The sequence below is a fragment of the Lynx rufus genome, unplaced genomic scaffold, assembly GCF_022079265.1.
Source record: "Lynx rufus isolate CCGP_SWC_20201006 ecotype Redwood Valley unplaced genomic scaffold, mLynRuf1.p SCAF_2, whole genome shotgun sequence".
NCBI classification, from domain to species: domain Eukaryota; kingdom Metazoa; phylum Chordata; class Mammalia; order Carnivora; family Felidae; genus Lynx; species Lynx rufus.
Window position 1 is genome coordinate 198418956 of NW_025814834.1, and position 24911 is coordinate 198443866.

The window sequence follows — 24911 nt, forward strand, 5'->3', positions numbered from 1 at the left end:
CCTGTGTGTGGCAGACCCACACAGCTTCTGCTCTTAAGAAGCTAACACTCTATAAAATCAGCCAAGAATAATGCCAGCTTTGCCTCACAGGGGCACTGGGTAGATTAATAAGCTAATGGCACTTGGAAGGTTTCAGCAAAGGCAGTGGATGAAGTCAGGGCACTCATTATGTGTGAAACTCACTGCCAAGGGTGGTTTATAACTATAATAAGGCGCCTGCAGCCCAGTTCCTGATCTGTTTGAGGTGTGCAGCCTTCCTTGGGAAACCGTTTGGGCAAGGTCATTCATGTCAGGGGTTAGAGCATTCCCCTGCTGTCCTCGGGGTATGGTGGCATCATGGGCTCAGGCCTTTCACTCTCGGAGGCCAGTGTTTCTAACACTTCAGAAGGGTTTCCAGCTTACTCTGAGGGACACCCATTATCGATTGGAGTCAGAGACTAATATGCTTATTTGGGCTTCAGAGGCAGACGCCTGGGTTGAGTCCTGGTTCTGCCACTTCATCTCTCTGAAATTCCAATTGCCCCTTAAAAAAAATATTCTTTAAATGTTTATTTATTTTGGGGGGGGGGACAGAGAGAGTCAGACGTGCGGAGGGGAAGGGCAGAGAGAAAGGGAGACACAGAATCCGAAGCAGGCTGCAGGCTCTGAGCTGTCAGCACAGAGCCCAACGTGGGACTCGAACCTGCAAACCACGAGGTCATCACCTGAGCTGAAGTCTGATACTCAACCGACTGAGCCACCCAGGCACCCCTAATCCCTTTTAAAATGAGAATAATAGGGGTGCTGGGGTGGCTCAGCTGGTTAAGCATCTGGCTTTTTGATTTCGGCTCAGGTCATGATCTCATGGTTTGTGAGATTGAACCCCAAGTCGGGCCTGGCACTCAGTGAAGAGCCTGTTTGGGATTTTCTCTCTCCTCTCTCTCTGCCCCTCCCCCGCTCACTCTCTCTCTCTCTCTCTCTCTCTCTCTGTCTCTCTTTCTCTCTCAAAATAGATAAATAAACTTAAAAAAATTAAAAAAAAAAGGGGCGCCTGGGTGGCTCAGTAGGTTGAGCGTCCGACTTCGGCTCAGGTCATGATCTCGCGGTCTGTGGGTTCGAGCCCCATGTCGGACTCTGTGCTGACAGCTCAGAGCCTGGAGACTGCTTCAGATTCTGTCTCCCTCTCTCTCTGCCCCTCCCCCGCTCATGCTCTGTCTCTCTCTTTCTCTGTCAAAAATAAAAATAAACATTAAAAATTTTTTTTAAAAAAGACAAAATAAGAATGATACCTTCCTTATAGTATTATTTTGAAGAGTAAATTTGATAATATATTTGAAAACAATTTACCTGGGGCTTAGAATACTGTAGATGTGGGGCACCTGGGTGGCTCAGTGGGCTAAGCACCCGGCTTCGGCCCAGGTTATGATCTCAGGATTTGTGGGTTCGAGCCCCACGTTGGGCTCTGTGCTGACAGCTCAGAGCCTGGAGCCTGCTTCAGATTCTGTGTCTCCTTCTCTCTCTGCCCCAGCCCCTGCTCGGGCTCTGTGTCTCTGCCTCTGAAAATGAATAAAATTAAAAAAAAGAAAAAATAATAGTGTAGATACTTAATAATTGGTAGCTACTATCATAGCCATTATTGTTTTCCTTAGCTGATATTGTATTATTTACTGACATCTTAGGGCCAGGCTGAGAGCTAGATGAGGGAAGATTCATTCGTTTGTTCAACCATGTACTAGATTGCCCAAGGTAGGTCAATCGAAGGAGGGGAGAATCATGAAAATAGGCATTTACAATACACATGATAAGTGCTATGACAGGGGACTGCGTAAGGTGTTTTGAGACTTTAGTGGAAGAATCAATGGCCGGGAAACTCAGCGCAAGTTTTGTGGAGGAGGCAGTTCTCTGTTTCAAGTCTGTGCTTCCGGGAAGTAGAAAATGCTGCCTGCTGGAGGCAGACAGAGTGCAATGGCAGCTGAGCCTGTGCTCCTCATCCAAGGGCCTTGAGGGCCTCTCAACTCCCACACAGTCCTGCCAGCCAGCCTTGCCCTGGAATACCCTCTCCTGGGCCACCTGCTGGTGGTGAACATCTTGGGTTCTGTTCTGTGGCTTAATGTGGCTGAGTCATAAGACCTTTCTTTTTACTGCTAAGCTCTAATGGAAGCCTTCTGGTCAGGAGCAATGCCCCAGGTCTACCTTGTGGGGATGGCCTAATGATGACTGCTGACCACTGCTTCTCCGCACAGGGCCACATGAACATATGTGTGGTGGAGGGGAAGCAGCCTAAGGGGCAGGAGCCCCTTCTGGACAGGTGGCATTTCTGGGCAGGTGAGACATTTTAGGGTGGACAGGGGAGATCAAGCCCCCCTCCCCAACCCTCATGGGTGAGCCTCCCCTCTTCCTCCCAAGCCAGTTTGGAATTCCTCTTTTTGGCTGCCATCCAGTAGTGGCCCAGACCACTCTCCCAACTCACCGGTGACCACATTTTCCAAACCCAAACTCAGAACTCGTGGTCTGGCAAAGAATTAAAGATTTGTGGTCACCTTCCAAACACAAGAGAGAATAGTAGATTCTCCAGGATAATCTCTGTCGTTAAAGGGGACATTGGGTTGGAAACCCAGGCATTTTTCATACATTATATCACTGGTATGTGAAAAGAGCCCTATGAGGTAGCTAACTATTTCCACTTAATAGTTGAGAATACTCAGAGAGAGGAAATAACTTGCCCAAGATGTTCCGTCCCGGAAGTTTGAATTTTGGTCTGTCAAGGAGGGTTCCTAGGATGTGTGTTTGCGTGCGTGTGCGTGTGCGTGTGCGTGTGTGTGTGTCGCGCGGAGTTGGGCGGGGAGAGAGGCAGAAACATCCTTCACAATTGCAGACGCACACGCTATTTATTTGGGGCCTCGAGGAAGGGCAGCCAAGTACTGAGCTGCCCTGGTTGTCACTTCTGAGCTGGAAATCCCCGGGCAAAGGGCTCGGTCGCCGGCCCGTCCCATCAGGATCTGGCCCCAGGCTTCGCGGCTCGGGATGCGGGAAAAAGCCCTTCGACCTTGCACGTTACACAGCGGCCACCGGCCCTCGCCTCTGCCCAGGTGCGGGTTGAGGGGGCCGCGGTGTGGGCGAACGACTCCCCAGGCCACGTTCCGCCCCCCCCTCCCCGGTCACATGGACGCGCCTTCCGCAGCCGGGAGCGCGGAGCGGAACGAACCACGAGGAGGAGCGGGGGAGGCGCCGAGGGCAGTGGGTCAGCGCCCCGCGGGGTAGGTGGGCGGGCTCAACCGCCCCGCGAGCCGGCCGGTCAGCCAGTCAGCGGGCGCGGGGGGCGGGCCAGTGGGCGCGCGCGCCGCGCCCCGCAGCGCCCCCTGAGGGGCGGCGGCAGGAGCTGGTTCCGGCTGCGCGCGCAGCGGTGGTGGCGGCGGCGCGATCGGCCGGGCTGTAACCGTCGTCCGTCCGGTAGCGGCTGGAGCGGCAGCGGCGGCCGGGCAAGGCGCGAGGTGACGCCACAGGGCAGCGGCGGGAGCGGGGCCAGCGGCGGCAGCAGGAGACGCAGCGGCGGCCGCAGCAGCAGCAGCAAGACGGACTCGTGGACACGCGCCGCCGCCGCCGCCGGGCCGGGCCGGGTGTCGCGCGCCGAGGCTGGGGGGGAGTCGTCGCCGCCGCCGCCACCGCTACCGCCGCCGCCGCCGCCGCCGAGGTGACTGAGGAGAGAGGCGCCTCCTCGCTCCCGCCGCCGCCGGACTTCAATGCCCAGTCCCCAGCTCGCCAGCGTGAGTGCGCTCCTCCCGGGCGGCCCCCGCGCCGGCTCCCGGGGCCTCGGGGAAGGGGAGGGCGGGAGGCGCCGCAGCCATTAGTGCAGGCCCGAGACACGTCCCCGGAAGGAGGGCCGGGCCGGGCCGGGGGCGGGGGGAACGCAGCCGGGAAGCGTGGAGAACGAGGGTGGGTGAGGAAGGGGGGACTGTGCGTGTGCAAGAATGTGGAGTGTGTGTGTGGGGAATGTGCGTGCATGAGGGGGACAGTGTGAGTTGGGGAGAGGGCTGGGTGTGCATATGGGGTGAGGAAGACGGAGTGGGGGGTGTGGATGGGAGAGTTGGGGGCCGTGTCCGGGGTCAATGTGTGTGTGTGAGTGCGGGCGGAGTGTAGAGGGCTTGGGGGGTGTGTTGGGAGAGTGTGCGTAGGCGACAGGGGTAAATGGGGGAGAGTGAGTAAGCGGGAGGGAGAGAGCGGTCAGTGTATGGGGTAGAGTGGGGGGAATATGAGTGGTGCGTGAGAGGGAGGACGGGGAGAGGGTGAATGGCAGAGGAGGGAGCGTGGAAGGGTGTGCCTGCGATTGTCCAGCGTGTGAGCGGGCATCCTGGAGACTCTCCGTGATCGTGATCGCTGTGTATGGCGATAGTGAACCCGCGTGTCCTCGGTTAGAGAGTTCTTTCCAAGAGCGTCTTGTTCCTGGGTTCCAGTATGAGGAAACGGTATAGGAGTCCATTCCAATGGCACTATAATCTTCTGGTTCTGCGATTTCTAAAAGAACGGTCGTGTTTTTTCGGAAGGGGGGGGAGGGTGAATGTTTTCCCCCATGTCTTATGACATCCATATAAATTTCTAAATTTGTCAAGGACATGGTCTTCATCCCAACCTAGTCTGGCCCTCTGAACGCTAACTTGTCTATTGCCCAGGATCTTCGACTCTTGTCTTTAGAGTGTTTAGAGGCATAGATGCTTTTGTACAAGTACTGCTGGTTTTTCAGGTGAAAGGTATTTTATTGTTAGGTAAGTGGAAAGAATTTTTGTTAGGTTTTGGCTCTTTTCTACCATTTTGGAGAAGAACTCTTAAGAAAAAATAATGTGATGATGATGATGATGATGATGAAGAACCACAGGCTAGTTTATTATTCCCTGGAGTTTGTCAAGAAACAAACATAGAAAGTGCTCAGCAGTTCTAGCATCACCACAGACCTACTTGTCTGTTTGGAATCACCAAACTACAACTGGTGCTGGATTAGAATATGGTAGTTATTTACAGTAGTTTCAGACAGGAAGTGAGTGAAGTTATGCCTTGTTCAATGTGCAAAGGGAAATTAAGGCTGCGGAACAACACATTATTAAGGCTCCAGGATCACTTGTGTTGGTGAAGATGGTGAGAAGTTGTTTGCCTGTATTTTGATCTGAAATTTTCAAAATTGTTTCATATTGGATAGTGAAAAGACTTTTTTTTTTTTTAATGATTATTTATTTTTGAGAGAGAGATCGAGTGTGAACGGGCGAGGGGCAGAGAGAGAGGGAGACATAGAATCTGAAGCAGGCTCCTGGCTCTGAGCTGTCATGACCTGAGCTGAAGTCAGTCACTCAACTGACTGAGCCACCCAAGCGCCCCTCGAATAGACATTGTTAATGGACTTTGCCAGATTCTTGTGTTGTGGAAGTAGGGGTTTTTGATAAAGAGTATTTGGTATGGATTTTACATTTAATGATAAGTTTCTTAGAAGTTGGGAGTCTTTCAATATGATAAGCAAAGAGGAAGGTAGTCCTTTTGATAGTAGACATAATCGAATTATAGACCAAAGCATCTACGTGTAATTGGAAGTCTGAAATTATATTTTTTCTAGAGTGTCCTTCTCATTCACTAGCATGCCATGCTCTCTGCTTTCAGAAGTAGTGAATAGTATTGTTAACTAATATTCAGTGGGGGACTGGACTAATTAGTATTAAGTGCCTGTTGTGCACCAGGTACTTTTTATACACTGTCATTTAAATCTCACAGCTACTGGGGCGCCTGGGTGGCGCAGTCGGTTAAGCGTCCGACTTCAGCCAGGTCACGATCTCACGGTCTGTGAGTTCGAGCCCCGCGTCAGGCTCTGGGCTGACGGCTCAGAGCCTGGAGCCTGTTTCCGATTCTGTGTCTCCCTCTCTCTCTGCCCCTCCCCCGTTCATGCTCTGTCTCTCTCTGTCCCAAAAATAAATAAACGTTGAAAAAAAAAATTAAAAAAAAAAATTAAATAAATAAATCTCACAGCTACTGTGAAGGTTGTAGGGATCCTCATTTACGTTTATTTGGCACATACTGAGTGGTTTTTGTTTGCTAGGCACTTGGGATTCAGTGCTGAGCCCTCAATGACTTACAGTGATGAGATGAAGAGATAATAGAGACGCAAAGAGGTTAAGTAACTTGTCCCAGGTCACAAGATAATAAGAATTGGAGCTGGATTAAAAACCCAGGTCTGTCTGATTCGAGTCCTTGGTTTTTCCACTACACCATCACCACCCTCGCAGTAGGTTGTCTCACTTTGAGGTTTCTCAACCACACAGTGACCCAGCAGCTTCTGCAGATGAGAAATGTTGAATTTAATGCAGAAGACTAGATGGCCAGAGGCAAAGGGATCATTTAGGAGATGCTGACTTGAGGCTCTTTGGGGCCTAAGCTAGGCTTTTATGTGGGTGGAGATTCTGCCTTGAAACTCTTGGGGCCCCAGGGTGTGTGCTTTGAGACATAGTTTTTATGAGGCACCTGGGATATGTCTGGGAGAGGAAAGTCTGATTAAAGAAACCCATCAGCCTTTTATGTTTTTTTATTTTGGGGGAAAGAGAAAGAGTTACTGGGGTTAAGAGTCAACTAGAAGTTGTCATTCCTCTGTGAAAGTCTTTTCTGTTCAGCTGTATGAGATATTTAACTCAGATTGTGAAGGCAAGTGAGAAAATACATGTGGAAGCACTTTGTTAATTATAAATTGAACTATATAGATTCAAAATATTATCACCATTAAGACCTTTCTAAGGCAACAGTTTGTCATATTTAGTAACTGGAAAAAGCTAGCATTTAGGACACCTATACAAATGAAAAATTGTTTAGAACTGCTGAACTGGGTATATTCTGACTCAGAACAGCAAAAGTCAAACCACTCCCTCCATGAGTCAGTCTAGTAATATTTAATTTGAACGAACCAAATTTATAGGCAGAAATCATTTACAACATCATTGAACTTTGGTGGCACTAGGAAGAGTAAATGTTTGAATGCTTTTGTGTATAACTTTCTTAAAAAGTTTGAAAGTCTCATATTTCCTTGAAAAGATATTTGTGTGAAATGAGGTAAAATAGATTTGTTTTTCTTAAGATTTAGCTCTTTGTTTAACAATTTGTCTTAACTTTTTTTTAATGTTTATTTATTTTTGAGAGAGAGAGAGACAGAGAGACAGTGTGAGCAGGGGGAGGGGCAGAGAGAGAGAGGGGGGACACAGAATTGGAAGCAGGCTCCAGGCTCTGAGCTGTCAGCACAGAGCTGGACGTGGGGCTCGAACCCACAGACCCCGCAAGATCATGACCTGAGCTGAAGTTGGAGGCTTAACTGACAACCACACAGGTGCCCCTTAACATTTTTTCTTTCAAAGGTAGAAGTTTTGTATGTAATAGTTATAGAACTTTTTATGATTTTGAGACAAAGTTGAAATTTAGTAAAGGTTCATTTAACAGGGTTTTATACTGTACCTTTTTGTTGGAATATGGGATTGTTAACCAGCGAAGCCTCTAGAAAAAACATTTACAGATAAGATGCAGAGGGGCAGTACATAAATTTTTAGCTGTTGCTCTTGGAAGAGTGAAACTTAAGTTAGAGTGAAACCCAAGTTAGATTGATTTCTTCAAGTACTGTATAATCAGCTATACTACTTATAGAAGTTGGGGATCTTTAAACGTTTTGAGCAACTGAATATCAAGATCCATCATTTTAACGTGGTAGATTTAGTTACGTTTATTGAGTAGGGCAGTGGTAGAGATTTTGAGGTCATAGGATACTTGTGATGTCCAACAACATTATTACACTTTAAATTTCAACATTCCCTTCTTGAGAGTCTTATGTATGCTGAATCATAAATCTTACTTAAAATTCATAATAATCCTTTGAGTAAGTGGCATTCTTTAAATTGTACAGATAAAGAAATTGATTTATAGAATCAGTTGTTGAATCCCAGGTTTTGGAATCCAAGTTAAAGAGTATCCAGTAAATAGATGGCAGTGGATAAAAAAAAAATTCCCCTTGAGGCTTAAGGTACTTAAATCTCTGGCTAAACTTGATTTTTGAGTTAACTCTGGTCATTTTATAGGGAGGTATATAGGAGTTAAGTAGATGTTAAAGAAGTTGGCCTTGGGGCACCTGGCTGGATCAGTCAGAAGCATGTGATTCTTGATCTCAAGGTCATGAGTTTGAGCCCCACATTGGGTAGAGAGATTACTTAAATAAATAAATAAATAAATACATAAGCAGATGAACTTAAATTTAAATGCATAAGCAGATGGCCTTTTGTTTGAAATGTAGTCTTTAGGGTTTTTTTTTTTTTTTTCTTTTTTTTTTAAAGGATACTTCAGTTACCTGCATATTTTTTGTTTGCTCTTTTGGTGATATTGCTGCTTTGAGAGTTTTCTTAAGACACTAGTTGGGTTATGTAGAGACTGATGATTATTTTCTAAGATAAAGCAAGAGTCTGATGTTACAGTTCACATAATTTTGTACCTTGGGTTTGTTAATGAACAATGGATACCACCAATTACAAATTTGGGGGGAAATGGGGATTTGAGTCTGTTAATCTGGAATGTTAGAAGAGCCTTTTATCCATTTTCATCCTTAGGGCTAGTGTATATGTATAGAGGTGTCTGGTCGCTTTCTCTAGTTACCCTTTGTTTTACTGACTGAACCACATTCTCTAGCTCCTTTGACTTCTGGCCACTGTCTTGGGACTTGGAGCCCTATAGGACTGCTTGATGTAGAGCCCAAGTATTGTATGTATGTTTTCTCTCCTTGGAGTAGTGGAGATCTATGTGGGCTGAATGGAAATTGTCACTAGTCTAGCACCTCTAAGAAAGAAGCTGCACAGCACTGTGGGCTCTGTCCACTTTCCACAGTTAGCCTGTGGAGTTAACAGGACCTGGGTCAGAAAATGACCCTTCTGCACGTCTTACGGTGGTTTTCCCTGAACTATCTGTTCAGTCAGCATAGATTGACAGGGCACAAAATCTTTCCTGACAAAATGACTGTGAGGAGTTGACAGATTATACCAACAGTTTTTTGTTACTTGAATACAAATGTTTTTTGTTTGCCTGCACGGATTTCTTACCCATACATTCTGTAATACAGCATCTACTTCATTTTAAGGGGCCTAGAAACTAAATTTCATCATTTGAATATAAATTTACGTTGCACAACATTGCCTTTTTAAACGATAGAGGATTTTAAGCTTTTCTGTGACTCTTTTCTAGTTGAGCCTGTTTTGAAAAAATATTTTGACCATTAGAATGGTCTTTACCTTTAGAGATATTTAATTCCTTTCATAGTATTTTTGGGTTGAAATTTCATTCTTCTCAGAAAATGTTAATTCTTTTGGCATAAAATGCACACATGATATATTTGCTTTAGCAGATCAGATAAATTACTTTGTGTTTTTATTTCTGCAGTGGTCAAAAATGTTGGCTCTTAACTAATGTATCCTTTGACAAGAATTCAAATTCAGTCTGCTTTCTTGTAGTCCTCTTCTAGTTTTAGTTGAGATTTGAGCAGTCTTATAGGAGACGTTCACTAGGTTGTATCACCACAGTATCCGTAAATTGGATTTATAGACATATGCTGATATTTACTGTTTTTAGCAGCAAAACAAATTGATGTTTTTTACTTTCCATTATTTATGAAAAGCCTCTCATGAGGGAGCAGAATGACTGGTTAGTGCAGAAGGATATGAGTCATCGGCAGGGTTTGTCAGCAAATTGAGAAGGATATGATGGAGAAACAATAGATTCTAGTGACATTATTCTTCATTCCACACGTGTGGATGCAAACAAGTTTCCTTTGGTGATTGGTTTAAGTTACTCAAATAATTTAGATCTTCCAAGATGAGAAGCAGTCCAAATTTAAGTCATAGACTATGCCCTGAATTGTTTTTCTAGTGAAATGAGATCTTCATTTGCAGGTCATCAACAAGTAGAATTTAGTTAAACTCCTCTCTCTGTTTACTAGGAAAAATAATTCACCTATGAGGTAGGAGTTAGTAAGTTGAGAGTCTGTTTTTGTGAAGCTTGTAACTACGGACATGCTCGGTAGATCAGAAGATGTCCACCAATGTGACGTATTTGTTTTCTGTCATTGAGTAAAGAGTCACTCCCTGACTACTACTCCTACTTTTAAATTCTTAAAAGCTTTTATTGCATTCAAATTGGTTTGAAATTCTCAGCATGGTCAAGGCCTCCTGGAGTTATTTAACCAAAGACTCCTTTCCTTTCTCAAGGCATGCTACCATGGCCCTTCACTGTTTCTACAGTCTTGTCAGAAAAGTTTTACCTTTCCTCAGAAGTCGTAATCCTCCTCCATTCTACTCATACTTACTTTGTGTCTTCAAAGTATGTGGCATTAATATGAAATTTTAATGTCCCTCATCAAAATATTTTCACCCACGTGGATTCTTTTAGGCTCTTGATCCTGGATAGTGTTTGTATGGTGTGCACAAAGAGCTCCACAAAGGCTCGTTGTTATATTGGATATGCTGCACTTTAGTATCATTCAGAGGTGGCATACTGTCCCCCATCTCAGTAAGCATTTGGAGGAAGAGGACGAGAAAGTACGTTTTGCATTCTTTAAGTTGGAAGAGAAGGTAGGTGAATCCATGTTGACCTAAACTGGTGAGCAAAGAATAATAATCCCTTGACATGGTGTTATAGAGGTATTTCACCATTTTTACTTCACTCTCGTGTTTTAATGTGAAACAACTGCTTTCACTGTATGGTTTTTAAAGATTGTGAATGTTGTGTTTTATGAAAATAAACATCAAGCCATTAATGGACAATTGGTGGGTAGACAGTATATTTTAAAAGGCCACTGGCAGCTCCAAATAGAATGATTTGGGTTCTTGTCTATCTTGTATTACAGTGAGTACACAGAGAGAGATGGCTGTGAAGTACAATGTAATTTATAAAAAGCAAGTTTAGGAGAGGAAGTGAAGTGTAACTTAACCGGTTTTAGGGGAAACTTGGACCAAAATGCCCTAACAGCAGAAAAATTTCTGGGGCTCAAACAAAAGAATTTATGCTGACAAGATGTAATTTGGAATGTTTTTTATTCTGTATCCTGTGCATAGCTTCCTTCCCTCCCTGTCAGTGGTGGATATTTAAACAGGACCTTTAAATAATGTTCAATATATTTGACAAAATGGGGAAATGAAAGAGTTAAGCTGACCCATAAACTGCTCAGCTCTGAAACATATATTTTAAATAATGCTAACAATAGCCTGGAAGTTCTTACTTTGCATGCTGCTCCTGTGCTGTAGGTTATTTTGAAAGGTGATTCAAATAACCTTTTCCCAAGTATCTATTTTGCAACCTCAGGGAACTCACAGCTGTTACAGTCATTCTAACTGTCCTGATATAGCTCAGAAAATATTTCAAAGTGGTGTTGACAGGATGAATCCAGGTGTCCTTGTGGATTTTCTTTCTTCTTTCTTTTTCTTTTTTTCTGGATTTTCACTACTGAATTTGCATTATTACAGTTGAAGTTCAGAACCTCAAATGTATTTCTTTATTAATGAAATAATTCAGTGGCTCTGGGTTAATGTACATATAGTGATGTTGGAAACTAAATTAAAATGATTAAAACTTATTAAATTGTTTTCCAGGAAAATTACTTAGCCTTTTGAGGTTAAAGGAGGTAAGAAAGGAAAAAAACAAATATTAGAATTTAATTATACGGGAGTGCTGCTGAATTTGAGATAGTTATTATTTTTTTAAATTTTTTTTTAACGTTTATTTATTTTTGAGACAGAGACAGAGCATGAACGGGGGAGGGTCAGAGAGAGGGAGACACAGAATCTGAAACAGGCTCCAGGCTCTGAGCTGTCAGCACAGAGCCCGACGCGGGGCTGGAACCCACGGACCACGAAATCATGACCTGAGCCGAAGTCGGCTGCTTAACCGACTGAGCCACCCAGGCGCCCCATGAGATAGTTATTGTTATATAAAAGAGGTTACCACAGTTATTTAGGAAAACAGTGAACTTAAACTTTATAACATTGGGAGTCTTAAAGTGCACGTAAACTAAAGTCTTTAAACGCAAAGCCTGTGAAGAGGATAGCCGTAATATCTTTGCCTAGAAAGGAAAAGTGTGAATAAATAGAATCAATTTAATAGAGCTATTTAACTTAACTTTTAAAAGATTTAAAAGGTTGCCTAGATGGCTCAGTTGGTTAAGCGTCCCAACTCTTGATTTCGGCTCAGGTCGTGACCCCAGGGTTGTGAGATCAAGCCCCACGTTGGGCTCTCAGCTGAGTGTGGAGCCTGCTTGGGATTTTCTCTCTCTCCCTCTCCCCTGCTCATACACTCTCTCTAAAATAATAATAAAAAATAACAAAAGATTTACTGAAATCAATAAGATTAAGCCCAATATTAGAATTGTGCTGTTAGGATTTTTAATGTTATTACCAGTATTCAAATAACTATTAAAATTAAAAAAAATTTTTTTTTGAGAGAGAGAGCGCGAGTGAGCAAGGAGCAGAGGGAGAGAGACAGAGAGTGTGGAGTGCAGAGGCCACAGTGGGGCTTGAGCTCACCCCATGTGGGGCTTGAACTCACGAACCGTGAGATCATGACCTGAGCCGAAGTCGGACCCTTAACCGACTGAGCCACCTAAGTGCCCCTAAAATTTTTTTTTTAATGTTTATTTATTTTTGAGAGAGAGAGAGAGACAGATGAGTGGGAGAGGCACAGAGAGAGGGAGACACAGAACCTGAAGCAGGCTCCAAGCTCTGAGCTGTCAGCACAGAGCTCAACCTGGGGCTTGAACCCACGAACTGTGAGATCATGATCTGAGCTGAAGTCTGTCGCTTAACCGACTGAGCCACCCAGACGCCCCTCAAATGACTATTTTGGAAAAACTGAAAACTGGCCATAGTCCTGTTACCACCGTTAAAATTTTATTTAAATTTAAAGGAAAAATAACATTTTTGGGAAAAGAAATTCAGCTGGAGAATTGCTAATTTTTAGAGAAACAGTAAAGTACAAAATTGAAAAGTAAATATTTTCAAGTGTGGTATTGAAGATATTTAATGCAGTTTTCATCTTATAGTTATTTGTAGAGGTAAGAATTACTAGAAAATGACAAGTACTTCTAATCACTAGGGCACATACAAATTTGAAAACCACTCCCTTTTCATTTGAGTGGGAACAGAGCCCACAGGACTTCAGTAAATAACGGTCACTGTTCTCAGAAGCAGGTGTGATTGTTGGTTAATGACTTTCCTTTCTGAGTGGCAGGCCATGTATCTCAGGCTGGTTCTGAAATGTTAAGATACTTTCCCACCATCAAGGTCATGATTTCTTTTTATATAAGTGATTATTGATTTCTGTACTGGAACTTGATTCTCAAGTTCCCTCCTTAAATGAGGAAGTGGAAAAGTGGGAATAACCAAGACAGTAACTATGAAACTTTTTTTTTTTTTTTTTTTTTTTTTTAGCAGTAAAGAAGCATCTTGGTATTTTTAGCTTGTTTACAGATATTTTGGATCCTAATTTGTGTAGAATTTAATGATACCTCTTTCCTTATCAACTCCCTGCCACTGTAGTAGGGGAGGGGAACTAACATTAATTTGAATTGTCTAAGTTCATGGATCCAGATGTATACAATTTTAGCTTGATAAATGGCAACCATCGAGGGATGAACAAAGTAGCAGAGAGAGTAGAACTGTTGTTTCTACAAGGCTCTGATGAGTTGGTAGGGTATGAAAGAAGAGTACGATTTCAGTTTGAGACAGGTAACTAGAAGATTCATTAGTGAAGTTGAGTTCTCCTTAATTAACAAGTCTTTAAGATACATTTTCCCACAAATGGTCAGGATGCAGTAGATACAGAGGAGTTTCCCTAATCTTCTTGCATGGTGTTGTGGTGATTTTATGGTCCATTGTTTGAATAGACTCAGAATATTAAGTTAGGCTTCTCTGAGTTCTTGGAGTTACTCAGGGCCTTCTTTTTTCACAGACCCCACATCCAGTCTGGACAGATCTACCTCAAAGTATATCTTGAAACTGATCCCTCCTTATCCTCCACTGCTATTACCATGGTCCAAGCTATTTCTCTCCTGATACGGCTAGCAGTGGTTCCTACCAGATCTCCGTGTTTCTGCCCTCACTACTCGTATTATCTGTCTCCACATAGCAGCTAGAGTGGTCTTTTTAAACATAAGTTGTCAATCTTCCTTGAAACCTTATCATTTTTCTTGGAACAAGACCGAAATACTTACATTGACCTTTAAGGCTCTCTTATTTCTCTGACCCTATTCATTCCATTGCCTTCTCTGCTCCGGTGGCACTAGCCCCCTTGCTGTTCCTAGAACACTCCAAGCATGGCCCCACCTCATAACCTTTGCAACAGCTAATCCCTTTTGCCTAGAATGCTCCCTCAAATATCTATTTGGCTCACACCCCCAGGTCTTGGATAAAATGTCACTTTTTTCAGTGAGGCCTTTTCTGATAGCCTTATTTAAAATTGGAATCCCTCTCTTTTCTGGCACTGTAGATTCCCCTACTTTGCATTTTCCTCTGTAACAGTGGCATAGTTTGTCTTTTTCTGCCTACTAAAATATAAGATCCACCCTGACAGGAATTTTTGTTTACTGCTCTTGCTGCATTTATAAAAGTATATGATGCATAGGAAATGTCTAATATACACTTGAATTATTAACAATTGTTAATTAGCCAAATTGCAAGGAGGATGTCTTAACTCTTCAGAAGAAAGAATTCTTTACCGTTGACAGATTATTCATTTCTAGTTTAAGAGAAGTGCTGGTGTCTTTGTTGAAGTGAGATGAATTTGTTTTAGGAAGAGATTGTTGCAAGGTTTTAGCCTTACATGCAGTATAATGCTTTCATGTTGCCTGTTTGTACAAACCAAGCTGACTCAAATTTGCATGACTTCCTGTAGAATTTCTGGTAAGAAAAGCAACAGTAAATGTATGCTTGCTTGTTTTTCTAGACCTTTGCTCTTAGATTTTTTCTTAGGTCTAGAATTCTTTATTGTGCATTTATGTTATAATTTACTGTTTTAATTTGGTGAATACTGGTGTGACCCATCAAATTAGAGGGTTTATTGTATTATTTAATTTGGAAATAGGGGTAATTTCTCAGTGGAAAACTTGATGTGAGTGGATTGACAGGATTTTTAAAAGGATGCCTAGTAAGTTTGGGTTGCCCTCAAATTCTGTTCATTTATGTTTGAACTTAGAATTACAGTTGCCAAAGAGGAACCTGAATGTTACTCAATAATTTAATACTTTTTTTAAAGTTTGTTTATTTTGAGAGAGAGTGCACATGCATGTGTGAGTGGGAGAAGCGGCAGAGAGGGAGAAAGAGAATCCCAAGCAGGCTGTTAGCGTGGGTCCATCTTGGGGCTCAGTCTCACAAACACTAAGATCATGACCTGAGCTGAAATCAGGAGTCAGATGCCTAACCAACTGAGCCACCCAGGTGCCCCAATAATTTAATATCTTTAACAAAGAAGAAAACTGTCTGGAATTGTGTAGGTACAGGCCTGCCTGGGACAGAGTGACTAGCTCTCTCTTAAGGCTCTTTGTAATCCTATGGTTATAGCACTGTTGAGAATGTAAATTGTAGTTTTTAGTTTTTGGGGGGCTGGAGGGAAGAGAGAGTATGCACGTGTGGGAGGGGCAAGGGGAGAGGGGGGGAGAGAGAGAGAGAGAGAGAGAGAATGAATCTTAAACAGGCTTCACAGCCCAGCGTGGAGCCTGATGTGGGGCTCCATTTCACGACTGTGAGATCATGATCTGAGCTGAAATCAAGTCAGTCGCTTAATGGGCTGAGCTACCCAGGTGCCCTGAGAACGTAAATTGTAAATCATTGTAGGGTTCTTTATCACCCTAGAATTTTATTTTAATTAAAAAGTATATTTATTTTTGAGAGAGAGAGAGGGACTCGTGTATGAAGTGGACTCTGTGCTGACAGCAGAGAACCTGACGTGGGGCTCGAACTCATGAATGGAGAGATCATGGCCTAAGCCAAAGTCAGATGCTTAACCGACTGAGCCACCCAGGCATCCCATACCCTAGAATTTTATAAAAGTGAGATATATATATATATATATATATATATATATATATATATATATGAATGAAAAACAAAACATTTCAAAAGGTATGTATTATGGTAGAGTAATTCAGAGTTCTGGCCTCCAGCTCCAGTCCCTTCCACCCCCTAGACAACCACTGTTACCTCTTTGTAACTCTCCAGATAATTGATGGGTATGAAAGCTATACAGCACTCACAGGTATTTCTGTATATACTGTTCATACTACCATGTGCTCTTTTCACTTATTAGTCTCTTAGCCATCTTTCCATACTTCACATAGACGTGTTTTATTCTTTTTAACCTCGGCATGGTTTTCCTTTTTAAGAATATACCATGATTAACTGATGGTTAGTGTATAATTTCATGTATTTTGGTTTTTGATTCTCATCTAAGTAGATGTTAGGACTAGACTTGACACAGGACATTTAAACTCTAATACACCGCTTTTCAAAGCTTTAAGTAGTCTCTGTTGTGTTACTGACTTAGTCTTTCTGGCAGTACACTATCTTAGCTTGGTAGGCCTCTGCTTGCTTGTTTCCAGTCTCCTCTTTATTCTGTTTTCTCTTTCCCTCTTTCCTCTCTTCGTCTCCTTAATTTAAAACAGTTTCAGGGGGGTACCTGGGTGGCTCAGTCGGTTAAGCGTCCGACTTCAGCTCAGGTCGTGATCTCACAGTTCGTGAGTTCAAGCCCCATATAGGGCTCTGTGCTGACAGCTCAGAGCCTGGAGCCTGCTTCACATTCTGTGTCTCCCTCTCTCTCTGCCCCTTCCCTGCTCATGCTGTGTCTTTCTCTGTCTCAAAAATAAATAAACATTAAAAAAAAAAATTAAAACGGTTGCAGGGCGCCTGGGTGGCTCAGTTAAACTTCTAACTTCAGCTCAGGTCATGATCTCACAGTTCGTGAGTTTGAGCCCTTGGTCAGGCTCTGTGCTGACAGCTCAGAGCCTGAAGCTTGCTTTGGATTCTGTGTCTCCCTTCTCTCTCTGACCCTGCCCTGCTCCTGCTCTGTCTCTGTCTCTTAAAAAAAAAAAAAAAAAAAAAATTCAAATGGATTTTTCTGTCACAGACCATTCCTTCTAATCCTGCAGCGAAGTTACCATCTTTTGTTAAAAATGGAAATGTTGTATAGGAAATGTCCCAAATTCAACATTTTAAAAGTTAAGTTCTCTAAAAGATAACATTACTTAATTAATGCCAGTGAGACAGTTTTAGAAGAAAGTTTTCCTGTAAGATGTGCAGGTGCTAAGTTTATGCTGAAATAACAGGCCTTTGTAACTTTTGAGTATTTTCCAGCTGTGGTGAGTTGTTTATGATTTTTTTGCAGACTGCTTGTTTTGTGTTCTTATGTCTGTTACAGGAATTAACATTAGTTTATCTGAATTGACAGGTGCAAGAGCATTTAACTGTTGATGTGTAGTTGAACTGGGGAGGGGGGCTGGAGAAGGAGCAGAAGCTTGTTTTTATCATGTATCTGTTAACATTGATAGAACATACTGTTTCATTTGGCAGAAATTCCTTTGCTGGGGATCTCAGTATGGTGTTAAGAATTGAAAATCTAATAATGAATTATCCTTATCCTTGGAAGTGGTCCTTCTAAAATGAAGTTGGAGGAGTAAGATGGGATAACATTTGTTTTGTTTGCTGAGCAGACAAACACTGGAGACTAGGTAGAAAACTTAATGCTAGAGCTGTAACCTTTTAAGCCTGGCCATCCCTACAAAGCAGGTCTTTCAGTGCTTTTCCTCAGCTGACACACATACTAGCTGTGATAACATCGTTAAACCAAAGGGATTCCAATAGGTTAGAATTTCCTTGTGTTTTGCTTTTCACTGCATGCAAACCATTGTTGAGTGGTTACTTTAATAATCTTTTCTCCCCTTATTTAAGGTCACAGAGTTGCAGATCAACATCCAAGCAAATATTTGAAGAAAAGTTACAGTTGCATGAAAAAAAATTATGACTTGAAAAATATGTGGGTTCCTCCTAGTCAAAATTGGAAACATGAATGGAGTTAGGAGATCTGGGTTCTTGTCCTTGATCTGCTACTTATTAGGAATGTGGTCTTAGTTAAGTCATTTTAATCTGCCTCCCAAACATCATCGCTTCCTCCCCCCCCCCCACAAGGTCAGAGTAGTTGCTCTCTAAGTTTCTTGTAGCTTTAAAATTCCTTGACTGCACAGGGAGTAGTACTCTATGAAATGTGTAATCTAAGGTGGCTGTGTTTTGTGGTTAGAGTTAGAATTAGGAGTTGGGAAAGTGGTGGTGTATATTCTTGTTTTTCTTAGTTTGAGTATAGAAGTTTCATGTTTTTACTGTAGTGTATAACTTCTGCTGAGGTATTGAAGTTCTTAGAATGCCATTTTGGATTTCTTATGTGTTTTGTGCTTTTGTCCATGGTTAATATAGTCACAAGTATGTCAGTGACAACAAAATACAGTGCCATAAGAATATCATAAAAAGATGACTTGTGAATAGAATAGGCTTGAAAGTTTGTAAGCTTAGGTTCTTTCTTAGATGCATTTTAGTTTCTTCCTGAAAATGGTTCTGTAACCATTATCTTCCATGTCTTTTTCTATCTGGTCAAATCATCTTTTCAGAGACTACTAAATAAGCGTTTACTGGTGGCTGAGAAGAGGCAAGTGAAAGAACTTAGACCCTGTCCCTATTTCCAGAGCTGTTCATTTATTTAGATTTATTTATTTATTTGAGTGATCTCTACCCCCAAGGTGGGGCTCCAACTCCCAAATCCTCACTTCCAAACCCTTACGGATGGAGCCAGCCAGGCATCCTCAGAGCAATTTATGATTATCTTGATACTCTGACTGAGCTAACTATAAAGGTTACTGTGTTTCAAAGCAGCAGGCCCAAAATAATATTAAAAAATTCTGCCACTTTTTTGCCTTGTTTTGGGGATGGATTAATATATGGGCAGAAGAATGCTGTGTGAATCAATGACCTTTAGATGCTTTGTACTCTTGAGATAGAGATGTGATGTGAGAAATAGTAAAGAAGTAAACTGGGCTAGAAATGAGATGATGGGATTCATGCATTAGTTGAGGTAGCAGGCATTATGTGTGGTACATTGGAAGAACATTGGATTAACAGAAGACATTTACCTAGACAAGTCATTTCACTTTTCTGATGCTCTTTCCTCATTCCTTCTAGGTAGCAATAAGTACTCAGAGTTGTGAGGAAAATAAGCTAATTTTTCAAAAAGTACTTTATGGACTAGTGTTATAATTGGGGGCCATTGCATATCCTTTGGATAGAAAGAATTCAGTCCTCAGAGTGAAATTTTGGTAAATATCCTTCATCCATTTACAGATATATCTTATTTTAAGCAAAGTGTGTATATGAAAGACTTAACCATCAAAGCAGAAGAATAAGATTGCTGTGAACTTTACGAAGAGCCTATGGACGGAAGGTTCTTTAAGGATCTTTTAATAACTATTTTAAGTGAATTTAAAAATTCAGTCATTTAAAAAATGACTTGAGTTACAAATAATCTTATTGACACAGAAATTTTGCTGAATCCCGTTTTGGAAAAGAAAAAACACACTTTTGAATTTTGGACTTTTAAAACTCTTGGTATACATTTTTATCCTAGTCTTCATAGATGACAGTAATTAAAACTTGGTGGCATTTCAGCATTTCAGAGCTCTTTGGGCTCACAGAGAATGTATTCATGACTTTGAGCATCATGTTTACTATGCTGTCAACCTCCACTTCATTTTACTTCTGCTTTTCTCCTCTAGGTTTTTCGTTGGAATATACGTTGCACATTTATGGCGATTCTGAGCGTGAGGGCAGACTTCTGCCAGGCTCAGCACAGCGTTTTCGCTGACAAGTGAGCTTGGGGCTTCTATGTGCCATAATTAACATTGCCTTGAAGACTCTGGACACCGAGACTGGCCTCAGAAACAGTTGGCTTTTTTTTTTTTTTTTTTTTTTATTGCAAGCATATTTCTTTTAATGACTCCAGTAAAATTAAGCATCAAGTAAACAAAAGTGGAAAGCAACCTACACTTTTAACTTGTCTCACTAGTGCCTAAATGTAGTAAAGGCTATTTCAGTTTTGTATGTAGTTGGAATTTTTGGAGTCCGAAGGTATCCATCTGCAGACATTGAGGCCCAAGTTGAATTTGGATTCAAGTGGATTCTAAATACTTCTGCTTACCTTGAAGAGAGAAGCTTCTTAAAGAATAAACAAGTTGAATAGAGAAAACACTGATTGATACTAGGCATTTTAGTGGTCTTTTTAATGTTTTCTGCTGTGAAACATTTCAAGATTTATTGATTTTTTTTTTTTTTCATTTTCCCCATCACACCTACACACGCACGCTCACACTTTTTATTTGCCATAATGAACCGTCCAGCCCCTGTGGAGATCTCCTATGAGAACATGCGTTTTCTGATAACTCACAACCCTACCAATGCTACCCTCAACAAGTTCACAGAGGTAAGATTGTAGTATGGTCTACTTTTTGGATTGATTTATAGGTAAAGTTCCATTATAAGTGAACACCATTAGTAAAGAAATCTCTTACCACAAAGCCATTTATTTCTGTGATTGGAATATGGGTGGTCATCCTTCCCAGTCTCTGTTTAAATTGGGTTGAATTAATTGTAACAATTTTTTTTTTTTAGAGTTTATTTATTTAGAGAGAGAGTGAGCAGGGGAGGGGCTGACAGAGAGAAAGGGGGGGGGCGGCGGAGAGTGTGAATATCTTAAGCAGGCTCTGTGCTGTCAGCGCAGAGCCCAGGGCAGGGCTCGATCTCCCGAACCATGAGAACATGGTCTGAGCCGAAATCCAGAGTTGGGCACTTAACCAGCTGAATCACCCAGGCGCCCCTACAACAGTTTTTTAAAAGAACACTTATAGAGTTTGGGGAGATTGTCTAGTGCTGGTTTTTTTAATATCCTTTCTACGTAATTAGCAGTTCTTTTGTCAGATTTTTAATAATAAAGATAATATTTATTGAATACTTAGTATGCACCCAACGTTATAATCAGTCTTATAAAAAAAAAAAAGCGCAGTTTTAGGCGTTATATTATTTACTACTCAGAATAGCCCTATGAGGTATAGGTACTGTTATTTTCTTCCTCTTACAGATGAGGAAATTGAGGTTCAAGGCAATTTGGTAATTTAGTAATTTGGCTAGAGGTATACAACATATAGTAGAACTGTCTCTGACCCTGAAATCCAGGTCTCCCTCAAATATTCTAGCCACTTTTGATAAAAAGCTACTCCAGAACTACTTATCAGTCGTAACTATCATCTACAAGGATCAAAACCTTATGGGGAGGAAAGGTATTATAGGTAACATTTTTATGTCAGATCTTTCATTTTCTCTGCTGTATTTATAGAGTAAACTTAGCTGGATGAACTCCTAGGGATTCTAAATCTACCCCTCTCATTTTACAGATAGCAAAATGGAGTTCAGAAGAGGTTTTGACTTTCATAAGGACACAAATATTTACTATAAAAAACTGTACCATAACCTTTCAATGAATGGCTACTATGGAGTTCATTTTAATAGGATTTTATTTGTATTTTGAAGTGTTTTAAAATTACTGACTCCGTGTAATAGCAACGACTTTCCTGAGTCTGTTTTAGAAGAAGGCCATTCTCTGAAAAATAAAGTCCTTTAGCAATTAGAATAACTTTACCCTTTAGTTAACCAAATGATGGACACTTGTAGGATATCACTGTTCCTGCTTATTTATACTTATAATTCCCTGAGCTTCTTAACTGTGTGTACACAGTGTGTAAGTTGATTCCAGGCCTGTGTGCCCTTAGCTTGTTCAGTCACCTTTAAGCCTGGTTGAATTATGTGATACTATTTTCAGCCTGTGGATTCCTTGGCCATAGACTCCAAGAGTGGCAGAAGCCACTGTCCTGCAACTATAAAAAGATGTTGGTGACCCACTGAAGATAGGTAGTCACTGGATTAGGCATTACTGGAGAAAATTTTCATTTTTTATTTGTTAAAAAAATTTTTTTAAATGTTTATTTTTGAGAGGGAGAGAGAGCAGGGGAGGGGTGGAGAGAGGGAGACATAGGGTTGAAGCAGGCTCCACGCTATCAGTGCAAAGCCTGACGTGGAGCTCGAACTCATGAGCTGTGAGATCATGACCTGAGCTGAAGTCAGACACTCAACTGCCTGAGCCACCCAGGCGCCCTGGAGGAAAATTTTTAAAGGAGCAAGGCTTCTGGCTATAATTATATGTTTGTTGGCTTTGTAACATGATACCACTTTTTAATCTTAATTTCAAAATTACTTTTGTTTCCTTTTATTTTTAAAAATATTTTATTATTTATTAATCATTAAAAAAAATGTTTTTGGTGCGCTGGGCGGCTCAGTCGGTTAAGCGTCTGACTTCGGCTCAGGTCATGGTCTCGCAGTTTGTGAGTTCAAGCCCCGCATCGGGCTCTGTGCTGACAGCTCGGGGCCTGGAGCCTGCTTTGGATTCTGTATCTTCCTCTCTCTCTCTCTGCACCTCCCCCGCTTGTGCTCTGTCTCTCTCTGTCTCTCAAAAATGAATAAATGTAAAAAAAAAAAATTTTTTTTTTAAATAAAAAAAATGTTTTTAGGTTTATTTATTTTGAGCGAAAGAGAAAGTGCAAGCAAGGGAGGGGTAGAAGAAGAGAGAGAATCCCAAACAGGCTCTGTGCTGCCAGCGCAGAGCCAGACGTGGGGCTCGAACCCTGAAACTGTGAGGTCATGACCTGAGCTGAAACCAAGAGTTGGATACTCAACCGACTGAGCCACCCAGAAGCCCCTTTGAAGATTTTATTTTTAAGTAATTTCTGTACCCAACATGGTGCTTGAATGTACAACCTCAAGATGGAGTTGTATGCTCTGCCAGCTGAGCCAGCCAGGCATCCCACTTTTTGTTTCTTTAAATTAAAAAAGCAGTGGTACTTAGTATGTAAAAATCAGAAGATACATATAAGCAAAAGACAGTTTAGGGTTGCCTGGGTGGCTCCATTGGTTAAGCCTTTGGCTTCGGCTCAGGCCATGATCTCTTAGTTCATGAGTTTGAGCCCCACATTGGGCTGTCTGCTGTTGGCACGGAGCCCCGCTTCGGATCCTCTGTCTCCCCTCTCTCTGCCCCTCCCTTGCTCAGGTTCTTTCTCTCTCTCTCTCAAAAATCAACATTAAAAAATTTTTAAAAAGACAGTTTAAAAATACTTAACTCTTCTTAATACCTGTCTTCTGGATGTTTTTCTCTACATATATGTATATATTCGCTTACATTCATATAGATAGGATCACATTATATTTTATCATCCCCCCAACCTTCTTAGTATTATTTTTATAGCTGTCACAGTATTCTGTATGGATGTACCATACTTTCTTTTTTTTTTTTAATTTTTTTTTTTTAATGTTTTATTATTTATTTTTGAGACAGAGCGAGACAGAGTATGAACAGGGGGAGGGTCAGAGAGAGAGGGAGACACAGAATCTGAAGCAGGCTCCGGGCTCTGAGCTGTCAGCACAGAGCCTGACGCGGGGCTCGAACTCATGGACCGCGAGATCATGACCTGAGCCAAAGTCGGACGCTTAACTGATTGAGCCACGCAGGCGCCCCATGCCGTACTTTCTTTAACTGTTCCCCTGTTTTTGGACCATTAATGTTTCTACCTTTTTACCATTCCAAACAGCCCATGCTGCACGTGTTGGTACCTAAGTCTTGGGTGTATATTTAATTACTTTGTTACTATAAATTCTCAGAGGTAGAATTTCTAGGTCATAGTGTGTGTGTGCTTTCAAAGGTTTTGTGACAGGTTACCAAACTGCCCTTTATAAAGGTGAATCATAGTGATGCTTCCATTAAGAACTTGATTGTCCATTCTATATGTTGCCACAATGAGAATGATTTTGATCTTTGAGAATGATGTCTCATTGCTTCAATTCGTAATTGTATGCTTTTAAAGTTTTGGTTGCAGATTCTAAAAGTAAGTTCCCTTATATTTGTTTTTCTTCAAAGGAACTTAAGAAGTATGGAGTGACAACTTTGGTTCGAGTTTGTGATGCTACATATGATAAAGCTCCAGTTGAAAAAGAAGGAATCCACGTTCTAGTGAGTGTGTAGTGTTTGCATTTTTCATTACGAACTACTAGTAGTACCTTTTAAACATAGCTGTTTTGAAAACTGGACATTCAGTATGCTTTTTAAGCTTATAGGAGGTACAACGTTGATAGCAGTCTTTTAAACTTTTTAGATTGGCAGTTTTGTTCATTTGTGCCCTTAAAGTCTATATATGCAAAGTATTTTCAACAAATGAAAAGCAAAATTTAATGTACACTTATTTCAAGAAAATGGAAATTTGATTTTGTTTTCTCTAGGAAATTATTGCAATATTTAGTTTTTGTTTCTAGTCTACTGTTGTGAATCTAGCTGAAAGTAATTTCCATCAGGAATTAAGTCACATGGAAATACAGTTGACCTTTGAATGCGGGGTTAGAGACACCAATCCACATATGACTTTTGACTTCCCCAAAACTTTACTAATAAGCCTACTGTTGACCACAAGCCTTACTAATAACATCAACAGTCCATTAACACATACTTTGTATGTTATAGGTATTATGTACTATATTCTTACAATAAAGTTAGCTAGAGAAAAGAAAATTTCATTAAGAAAAAATAAGAGAAAATATGTTAGAGTACCGTACTTTGTTTATTGAAAACAAATCTGCATGTAAGTGGATCTGTACAGTTCAAATGCATGTTGTTTGAGGGTCAGCTGTATTCTGTCTCACTTTGCAAATACTATTTGTTATTTAATGTTTTGTGGATAACTTATAGGGGACAAAAAGGTTGGAGAAGAGGTT

The 24911-nt window shown here is 41.4% G+C and overlaps 1 protein-coding gene across 3 annotated transcripts in view; it reads left to right on the forward strand.

Moving 5' to 3' along the window:
• Positions 1–3655: 3655 nt before the first annotated feature.
• The window catches only part of PTP4A2 (protein tyrosine phosphatase 4A2), a 31255-nt gene continuing 9999 nt past the window's right edge, over positions 3656–24911 (forward strand). For 2 of the 3 annotated variants that reach the window (XM_047086053.1, XM_047086055.1), the window contains exons 1-3: positions 3656–3743; positions 19823–20526; positions 24064–24156. In XM_047086053.1, coding sequence (XP_046942009.1) covers positions 20431–20526; positions 24064–24156 — 189 coding nt within the window. In that variant the 5' untranslated portion in view covers positions 3656–3743; positions 19823–20430. Of the gene's footprint in view, positions 3744–4305; positions 4443–19822; positions 20527–24063; positions 24157–24911 lie in introns of those variants that run through there. The other variant, XM_047086054.1, reaches the window with a different exon arrangement.